Source organism: Gymnoscopelus braueri, assembly GCF_963280865.1.
Source record: "Gymnoscopelus braueri genome assembly, chromosome: 17".
Classification (NCBI taxonomy): domain Eukaryota; kingdom Metazoa; phylum Chordata; class Actinopteri; order Myctophiformes; family Myctophidae; genus Gymnoscopelus; species Gymnoscopelus braueri.
The window spans coordinates 8,489,909-8,500,027 of NC_137617.1; the positions used below are offsets into that span (position 1 = coordinate 8,489,909).

The following is a 10,119-nucleotide window of genomic DNA, read 5'->3' on the forward strand; positions in this document are numbered from 1 at the left end:
GACAGAGACATTAGATAATCAAAGAGGTTGATCAATGATCAGATCACCTCCTCTTTTTGAATGAAGCTATAGTATAAGAATTGAACTGAAAATGTGACTCAGTACTGTGCCCCAGTCCCAGCCTAAGGGCTGCTGGACGAAGGCTCCCTGGAAACTTCACTATGCTGTTTGTTGTTGCTGAATAAACCAAATGCTGATCCAAACGAGTCCGGACGTCTTCTCCACTTTACTCCAAGCAGCCAGGCCTGGTAACCCACAGGCCTACAGATACGACAACCTTTTAAGTCATTATAAGATGTTTTATAATGTGTTATGATTGTTTTATGGGTATGAGTGCTTATAGTATTTATTCAGTACCTTGTAAGTCATTTAAATGCTTTATAATGTGTTATGATTAAACATTCAGGTGTAAGGATATTTGCTTCCTAACACCAAAGTGCATCATGGGAAATCAACAGAGAGATTCAGCTTGTGCAAATCGGCACTGTCAGGCATCCATGGCAATGGTTTGTGTTGTGTGTGATGTCAGACCAGAGCTCTGGTCAGCTAATATAAAGCACAGTATGCCTTAGACGTAATGCGTATAGCAAAGAGTGATCAGACATCAACAGAAATGAGCAGTGCACCTAGAATGCGTAACCTGAAGTCCGGGCAGAAGGACAAAGTTCGGGAATTCATGTCCGTCACGCAGGCAGGGGAGACGGCAGCCATCCTCAGCCTGACACAGAGTGGCTGGAAAGTAGATCTTGCCGCAGACAACTACTTCCAAAACCCAAACAACTTTAATAAACAATCCAAGAAAACCCTGCACGCCTCGACACTCGAACAGCTCTACAACAAATACAAAGACCAGGAGGATGAGAACAAGATAGACGTTCATGGGATCAAGAGGTTCTGTGATGACCTCGCCCTGGACCCAGCCAGCATGAGCGTTCTGGTGGTGGCTTGGAAGTTCCGAGCTGCCACGCAGTGCGAGTTCAGCAGGAAAGAGTTCATGGAAGGCATGAATGAGCTAGGCTGTGACACTCCCACAAAGCTGAAGGAGACCCTCCCCAAACTGGAGCAGGAACTAAGAGACAAAGAAAAGTTCAAGGACTTCTACCTATTCACCTTTGGCTTTGCCAAGACCCCGGGCCAGAAGGGCTTAGACTCAAAGATGGCTGTGGAATACTGGAAACTGGTTCTGACTGGTCGCTTCAAGTTCTTAGACCTATGGAATCGCTTTGTACTGGATCATCACAACCGACCAATTCCTAGGGACACCTGGAACCTGCTTCTGGACTTTGTCAATATGATAGCAAACGACATGTCAAACTATGAAGTTGAGGGGTCATCATGGCCTGTCCTCATAGATGACTTTGTAGAGTTTGCTCGGCCAATTGTGACAGGGGGCAAGAGCAAAACCAAGTAGTCCTGCCCTGGCTCCAAGCTAGGGGTTTAGTTTTTGTGTTGCTCCCATTTCTTTGGGGAATAGGCTACTACTTGTCAATAAGCCCCTAGGATTGTCCAGCCAATTCAATGAGAGACCACGGTCGTTGGGGATTGACCTGGAACAGCCCTATCCGTTTCTTTTTTTCCCCCCCTTTGCCTACGATTTGACTGGCAGGGAGGGGGTATACAATATTCCTCGCTGAGCAAGTGTGATGGCTTAGAGCTGCTACCCCGGTCTGGTAGTGAAGAAGGGATGAAACCTCCAGAACGTGTGTTTTCTGCACATGATAAGGTTTTGGCATGTCCTCTTATGTTCCAAATTGCGAATTGATGTTAAATTCTGCATGCTTTTTTTCCTACTTGCATTAAGCAGTGACAAGATCAGGAGGAACCACAATGGGTTCAGTGGCGTTGCTCTCACATGTCGCTCTCCAGACTTCATGTGGCCAGCGTTCTCGGTCGTCAATGATAAAGAGTAAGACACCAAATTTGGGCCCCAAAAAGTTTAGACGTACTGTATATATTATATATATATACAGAATATATTTAAAAAAAAGCATGGAGGCACTTTCTTGGCCTACCGGTAGCATGCACAAAAACAATCTGGCAATGAACCAGCATTTTGCGAGATCAACCCCAGACAAACAAAAGAAACGCTTCTAGAGCTATAGCCACGGCATAAAAACAGTAACAGACATGCAAAAGTGTCACTTTTCAGCTACAGTCACCTTTTTGAACCCAAATAGGGCAATTGTGTGACACCTGACCCGAAAGAAAACAACATGTCACCTTTTTCACCTCAAGGCTGTTTGCATGCCTGCAGTAATGTACAGTATTTACACTTAAAAGGTTGTTGAATGTATGGTTCAACACAATCACATTCAGTCAGTGGTGAAAAAGAAAAAAAAGACATGCTGTGAAAATGGAAACAAGTAAAAGTACCTGAAAAGTGTTGGCTACTTAAGTACAGTAATTTTTGTAAATATCACTTACGTTTCCCTCACTGCATTCAGGGCTGAACAAGACGTGGTGTGGCTTCCGTGTGGCCTGTCTATGACATCAGAACTATTGACATCAAGTATTATGATGTCCGTCATCCCCATATCTGGGCAAAGTTTCAGTCAAATCCCTCTTCCATTGAGAAGAAAGGGAATTCCATCGCGCCTCAGCCAAGTCAAGGCCGGTCCTGGTGCGTCACAGGAGCGGGTCACAGCAGCAACAAGCATGGTAGGAAACACTTGCCCGAGCAATCAGCTCGGGCAATAAGCCTCTTTGTTAAAGGTAATGAGTATATAGGACAACAATACCTAGTCTATTATTAAAGGTGCTGAGTATATAGGACAAAAAGACAGTCTTTTATTAAAGGTGCTGAGTATAAAGGAGCAAAAAATATTTTTGTCTGTTTACATACTATATAATATTGAGGATGTTTCCATCCTCCGTTGACTTCCAGTAGTAAAGAAGTTTTAAAAAGTAAACAAGACTGGACCTAATGCTGTGGCTCCATGTGGGATCTCAGACCTCATGTGGTCCGTCTATGACGTCAGTCTTCTATGACGTATGGGCATCCCTATGATGCAGTTTTGGTCAAGATTTTGGCACAATCCAACCACTGTTCAAAACTTTATTCTCAAAAAGACAAGTTGAGGCTTCCCTCATAAAAAAACAACAAAAAAACTAAACCAATGTCAATCAAAGAACAATAAAATGCAATCCTTTGATCTTTAAAATGTGTTGATTGGTTTATTGATTTGATTGATTGATTGACACTTGTATGTGACTGTGTTTTATGCTTCATGGAAGCGTAAAACAATAATTATTGACTTGGTGGGGTGCGTAGCAAATACATACAGAAAAATAAAATCAATAATAAATCATACAATTTCCAATGTACTAGACAACTAAAAGAGAAAAAAAAAACACGTGGGTACTGTACAGTATATGGAACCCGTTAAATGGACTTGAATATTATTATTAAAGGGTGATTTGGAGATAGGAGGATAATCATTTAGATAATCAACAAAAAATAACAACTTTATGCAGAGGACAATGTGTGCAGATTTCCAATGATGTATAATGCACTCTGCATCTCAACATCTGTGAAAAATTACACTGGTTGACACTCACTGGTTGAGCTCAAGGAGTGTAGATTTTGGACCAGTGTTTGTCAGTCAGTATTAACCAAGCGCCCAGGTCTGAAGGGGCTTTTTGAAGGAACACTTCCCGCATAAAGGGTGCATGCTTCTAGGTCCCAAGCCCTAATGTGCATGCTCTTTGTCGTCAAGATGATAACCAAATCCAGAAGGAGGGTGTACTTCCGGGGGAATACACTCTGGGTGAGCAACTTACATTGAAATGAGTGGGCAGGTATTTTCTTTCCCTCTCCAGGTCTTTAATGACTTTAAGTTACCCTTTTGTCGTACTTCATAACGAAAAAACATCACATGGATGCACCTGGGACGTATCATCAGTGTTGTAGCCCGGGGTCAACAGGTGTTTCCGGTCTCGCAACATATACCCTCGCCCAGGTGACCCAGCCGGGGTTGATCAAGCCCGACTTACGTCCCAGGTAGCTACCCACGGTCAGTCCTCTTAGGGCAAGACAGTGCCACTCAATCCGCTTGTACGAAACTACTCTGCGGGGACTGAGGGAGAAGAGAGGCTCTGGCACGTGGAGGGGCTAGGCTCTGTGGATGGCCTCCTGGCCGGGCTCCTCCTCCAGCTCACCAGGTCCAGGACCTGAGTGTTGCACCAGACTCCCCCGCTCCAAACATTTCATTCTGGCGTGATGGTTTCTTGGGCCGTGGTGGTACTGCAGGCTCCCCTTGCGGCTTGCTTGAATGGCCCTCCTTAAAGGCCTCACCGTGGATTTGTTGGGCTTCTTCCTCACGGAAGACACAGGCTGGGGAGCCAACCCATACTGCTCCCGGATGCCATCTACATTCCGGCTGTCACCTCACATGGATGCACCTGGGAAACATCATACAATATAGAGGCCCTCAGTTGTGGAACTATATAGACGCATCACTAAAGTCATCACTATCCTCGCCAATATTTAAGAAACTTCTAAAAAATATATCTTATTTCTTCCTCTCTGTAGTCTACTGTATATGATTTAGTTCTGATGTGTAGCCTTACTCATTAGTTCTTCTGTCTTTTTCGTTCTGTGTATTTTCATTTCTTTATCGCACTGCTGGTCCCCTTGTAAGCTTTAATTCGTTTGTATTGTTCTTATTGAACTTTTAATGTATTCTTTTAATTGTCTCTTCTATTAAGGAAAGGATTCTAAATAAGCCTATTGGCTTCTTCCTTTACTTGCACAATAACTTTTCTTTTGATATGTGTAGTTTCTATTTACAATTACAATGTGCTAGTAAAACTAAACTAAACTAAACTTATATACTGTGGCTCAATGGTATTAACCAGGAATCCTTCCTGACTGACTGTACCCTCCAAATAAAACACAGCATACTGACGATGCTACTTCATGCTAACCATGCTGGCTGCTTTCTGACATGGAACCGCAGCAGTGATGTACCGTGTAGCTAACAGTTAGCTTTCCTTTAGGCATTTGATGAGCTGCAAGGGCACCTGCGCAAATCTACGTTGTTGAGTATGTATGGCAACGGTTTGTGTTCTGTGTGAAATCTGACCTGAGCTGTAGTCAGCCTATATAAGGTTCTGTATGACTATATGCATGACATACATTACATGACATGAGTAATGATACAATTAAAGCACTCTCGATTTCCCCTTGACTGAATTAATTGCATACACGATAGTCAAAAAAGTAACATTCATAAGCTGAAGTCATTGCCAAAGAATAGGTTTAGGCAGTTCATGTCTTTCACGCCGGCAGGGTTAGAGGACAGCCGTGTACTGCCTGACACAGACTGACTGGAAACTACAAGTTACTACAGACAACTACATCCACAACCCAGACCTCTATTATAAAGAGTCCATGAGAAACAATGTGGATCGCAAGAAGCTGGAACAGCTCTACAACAGATACAAAGACCCCCAGGACGAGAACAAGATAGGCATTGATGGGATCCAGCAGTTCTGTGATGACCTCGCACTGAACCCAGCCAGCTTGAGCGTTCTGGTGGTGGCATGGAAGTTCCGAGCCGCCACGCAGTGCGAGTTCGGCAGGAAAGAGTTCATGGACGGCATGAGCGAGCTAGGCTGTGACACTGCCAAGAAGCTGAAGGCGATCCTCCCCAAACTGGAGCAGGACCTGAAAGACCCGGCGAAGTTTAAGGACTTCTACCAATTCACCTTCAGCTTTGCCAAGAACCCGGGCCAGAAGAGCTTAGACCTCGAGATGGCTGTGGATTACTGGAAACTGGTTCTGACCGGTCGCTTCAAGTTCTTAGACCTCTGGAACCGCTTTCTATTGGAACATCACAAGCGGTCGATTACTAAGGACACTTGGAACCTGCTTCTGGACTTTGGCAATGTGATAGCAAATGACATGTCAAACTATGACGGGGAAGGAGCGTGGCCCGTCCTCATAGACGACTTTGTCGAGTTTGCTAGGCCGATTGTGATGGAGGGGAAGTGCAAAGCCATATAGTCCTGCCCTGGCTCCAAGTTAGAGGTGCAGTTTTTGTGATTTTTACAACGTGGCCCTGTAGAGGTGAGCCATCTACACAATGGGTCTGTTTTTATCCGGGGCTAATCTCGCAAACCACTAGACCAATCAGTGTGAACTTTCTTGTGCATGATACCAGTAGGCCCAAGGACCTCCCTCCACACATTTTTTGTTACATATTGTATATTGTTAATGTTCTTTGAAATAATTAACATTAATCTAACATACATAAATGATAAATGGTGCATTTATGTAGCGCCTTTATCCAAGGCGCTTTACAATGATTGTGCATTAGATTCACACATTCACATTCATGGCGGAGGATACTATGCAAGGCACCAACCTGCTCTTCGGGAGCAATTAGGGGTTCAGCGTCTTGCTCAAGGACACTTCGACACTAACTCTGGGGGAGCCCGGGATCGAACTGTGAACCTTCCGGTTCCCAAGCGGCCGCTGTACCTCCTGAGCCACTACCACATTTAATGATGGGAGTGAATCGCAGTCAGTTCGTGCTGAAATTACACTACTTGTCAATAAGCTTTTATGTAGTTTGCGAGACTGTCAACTGAATGAGAGACTATGGTTGGGGAGGGACCTGTGAGGGTGTTTTATGGCGCTGCACAATGGGGGTGATCCGTCTATTAGGTCTGTGCACAGTATGTTTGCGTATGTGTGGACTGATTTTGCCACATTTCTCGTGCATGCTGCCAATAGGCCAAGGAAGTAAATCCAGAATATTGTTTACCTATTGCAATTTTTGTTTCCTGTGTGAATTATCTATAAATATTTTGTTCAGTTCATAATTCTCGCATCCAGAGATCCACATGGAAGCCATGCCGTTATTAGATCACATCTAGTTTTGTTTTGTTTGTTTTTTTGCTACCATTTGACTGCCAGGGTGTCTAGTTTTCCTGTCTGATGATGTCTTGGAACCGCTGCTGCTCTTGACTCGTAAAGATCTAATTTGGTTTCATTGTAAGGTGGATAAAGATCAGTTGATGATCCACATTAAAAGTTCACATTCAGATATTGTCAGTTGTAAGATACTGTAGCCATAGGATTATGTAGAATAGCTTTTTAGCTCCAGGAGAATAAAAGTTGAAAAGGTGTCAGAAAGCCTGTCAGTGATGCCTATAGTGTCATGACATAGAACCCCACTGTTGCACTTTGCAGAGTTAGGGAGTTCTGTGTACAGAATCAGATAGAAAAGCCTAGCTCTGGACTGATTACCGCCGTGTTGCATTGTCACTACAAAATGTTTTCAGTGTTCTGCGTTGGTCCATTTTTAGTTCTGTTATTTTTTCTTCTTTTTTTCAGTGTGTAAAGTTTGAACCGACCAGCACATTGGCTGTTTTTCTTCTCATATCCCACGTGAAGCATTGTCTCGCACTTGACAACTCTACCACCAGCTGCCATGCACTGATTGACACGTTCTATGTTCTGGATCACTGTTTCTCAATGCCGAGTCTGAGGGCCACCAGGGGTCCAAACATACCCTTACGGGTCTGTAACTATGAGAGTGTGCAAATGGAACCAAATATTTGCCTTTGTACAGTCTCAGAGTCACAGATCTGAAAGGGTCCATTTTGAAACCGCGTTCTAGATTATCTACTTTATCTTATGTGTATTGAATTCTTCTGTGAACATTGTTTTGAAATGTGCTATACAAATAAAGAATATTGTTATTATTATCACCTTGTAGCTAAATGTTTGTCATGACTGGAATACTTGAATATGAATGAATAAAACATGTCACAGAAATGTCTCTGTCCCCTTAGTGCCATCCTTGTTGGAGACGTGTCCATAATGCATGCCCATGCCACCCGGCTGCCACGTTTTAGTTTCTGTCTGTCTGTCTGTCTGTCTGTCTGTCTGTCTGCGTGTCTCTCCTGCATGATGGGGGGGGGTCTGTATTTGTAAACAGATATGACATTGAGGCGTGTCCGATAAAATGGATATCAGATATCTAAATACAGAATCAAGCAACTTAAAAACTGTCTGGGGTGCTCACAAAAGCCAGAGTAGACGTTAAAATGACCCCAAACATGCATTTTGAAAGTGAAATATCCCTTTAAGTCATATTATTACTCCCTGCTAACAGTAACTACAGTACTCATACACTTATCATGGCAGCCATCCGGCTTCTAAAGAAAGAAAAAAATACTGTGACATTCTTTTGTACATAATTTGTTTTATATTAATGTTTAAAATCGTAGTATTTTGCCAATTATTTGGGGGCCCGCTTGCAATATCCTCACGGCCCACCAGTGAGCCCCGGCCCACAGGTTAAGAATCACTGCATTAGACGAACAGCAGTGGTGGGCTGCACAAATCGGTGTTGTTAGGCATGCATGGCAATGGTTTGTGTTGGATGTTATGTCAGACTAGAGCTCTGCTCAGTCTATGTTAAAAAGTGTTGAAGACAGCATTAATCTATTTCAACTGTGGTCAGATGTAAATTGGGATCAAGAGACACAGGATAGAGACCCCTTCTCTGGCACAAAACCAAATTAATTAAGAGTTGTGAAATTAACTAAGACGTGTGAAAACCAGTTAAAATGAGTTATTCAGGCGAAATGGGCGTCTTTGAAGACCTGAGGACTTATTTTTCTACTACAGAGTGGAACCAGTTGGCCGACAGCAATCTGGGAACCCATCGCCAACTGAAAATGAAAAACAGCGCCCTCTGCTGTTTGTTCTATGTCTGTTGGCTCTGGGCGGACGATAACGTAACACCAGAGCACAAGGAAACCGGTGTTTGTGATGCGCCTTCAGCGCATCACTTCCGGTTGGTGCGACTATGTTTTCATTCCCACTAACAATATTTCTACACGGAACACTAACACCACTTCTCCCAGAGAACATGGATCGTTTTGGTTATAAGCCCACTTGTTTCTATGATGAAAGAGTAAGTTAAAATGTGAATATATTTCCGTGGTTTTGTCTGCTCCGCGGACGCTATTGTTACATTAGTTTCGGTTTGTTTCGAGGGGGAAAGATCGACGGACATGTGAATCCCGCCCACTACATGTGATTGGGTAAAGCGCGGCCTACTTCCTGATCTGAATGCGCACTCGTTATGACGAACCTCCCCGACAGATTCCAACGCAGTGCAGAAGCTGTTCTTGAGAGATTAGGCCGACAGTGACAGGAACATTTGTCTGAACATCATGAAAAAACATTTATTTAAACTATCCATAGGTCTGACGTCTGTGCCTCCGGTTTTATGACGAGAGATGGCGACGACATGGCCAGGAAAGCGTCCCAACATGAGGAGTGGAGTCTTCATCTGTCTGATGCTCATACAGAAGCAGACCACACGATACATGATCCCACAAAAGATGACACAGAACGGGAAGCTCCAGCGGGCGACCACAGCATCTGTGATTTGTGTAATCAGTTCTATTTAGAGGAGTGTGAGGAGCATGAACCTCCTGCGTTCATAGCTGACAGTCACGTAGCTGTAGAAGAGATTCACAGGGCCAACAGCAACACCCTTCCTCCCGGATTTGAGACGAGTCAGTTGGGTGTTCCCGATGCAAGACCAGGAATGTTTTATCGTGGAGACTATGAGCTTCCTGGTGGGAGAAAGGAAGCTGTAGAGAGAGGTTACTCCATGAAGAGAAGCAACTATTACTGCATTGATGCTAAGGAAGAGACGTTTTCCCAACAAGAAGAAATTACGTATCATCTGACTTTCGCAGAAAAGACAACCCACACCTCTAAACAGCGCGACAAGAGTTTCAGTCAGTTAGAGCAACAGAAGACACCAGCCTGTCCACGGCAGAGAAAGACCGTTCCACTGCAATCAGTGTGACAAACATTTAGTCCGGTTAAGTGACCTGAAAAGACACCAGCGTATCCACACCGGGGAGAAACCTTTCCAATGTACACAGTGCCTCAAGAGTTTCAGTGAGCTAGGTGCCCTGAGCAGACACCAGCGCGTCCACAACGGGGAGAAGCCTTTCCACTGTTCACATTGTGACAAGAGCTTCAGTCAGCAAGAAGGCACACCAGCGCATGCACACTGGAGAAAAACCTTTCCATTGTACGGAGTGTGACAGGAGCTTCAGTCAGCTAGCTGGCCTGGGCAA

The 10,119-nt window shown here is 44.1% G+C and overlaps 1 protein-coding gene and 1 pseudogene across 2 annotated transcripts; both read left to right on the forward strand.

Moving 5' to 3' along the window:
- Nucleotides 1-631: 631 nt before the first annotated feature.
- On the forward strand, nucleotides 632-1,411 carry LOC308104922 (DCN1-like protein 2; the record flags this gene model as incomplete). Its single annotated transcript, XM_080455563.1, has 1 exon — nucleotides 632-1,411. The coding sequence occupies one exon, from the start codon at nucleotides 632-634 to the stop codon at nucleotides 1,409-1,411; it is 780 nt and encodes a 259-aa protein (XP_080311689.1).
- A 3,857-nt stretch (nucleotides 1,412-5,268) lies between these two features.
- LOC308104183 (DCN1-like protein 2) lies at nucleotides 5,269-6,007 on the forward strand (annotated as a pseudogene). The gene has a single exon. The product of its transcript is annotated as a DCN1-like protein 2 (transcript).
- The last annotated feature ends 4,112 nt before the right edge of the window (nucleotides 6,008-10,119 follow it).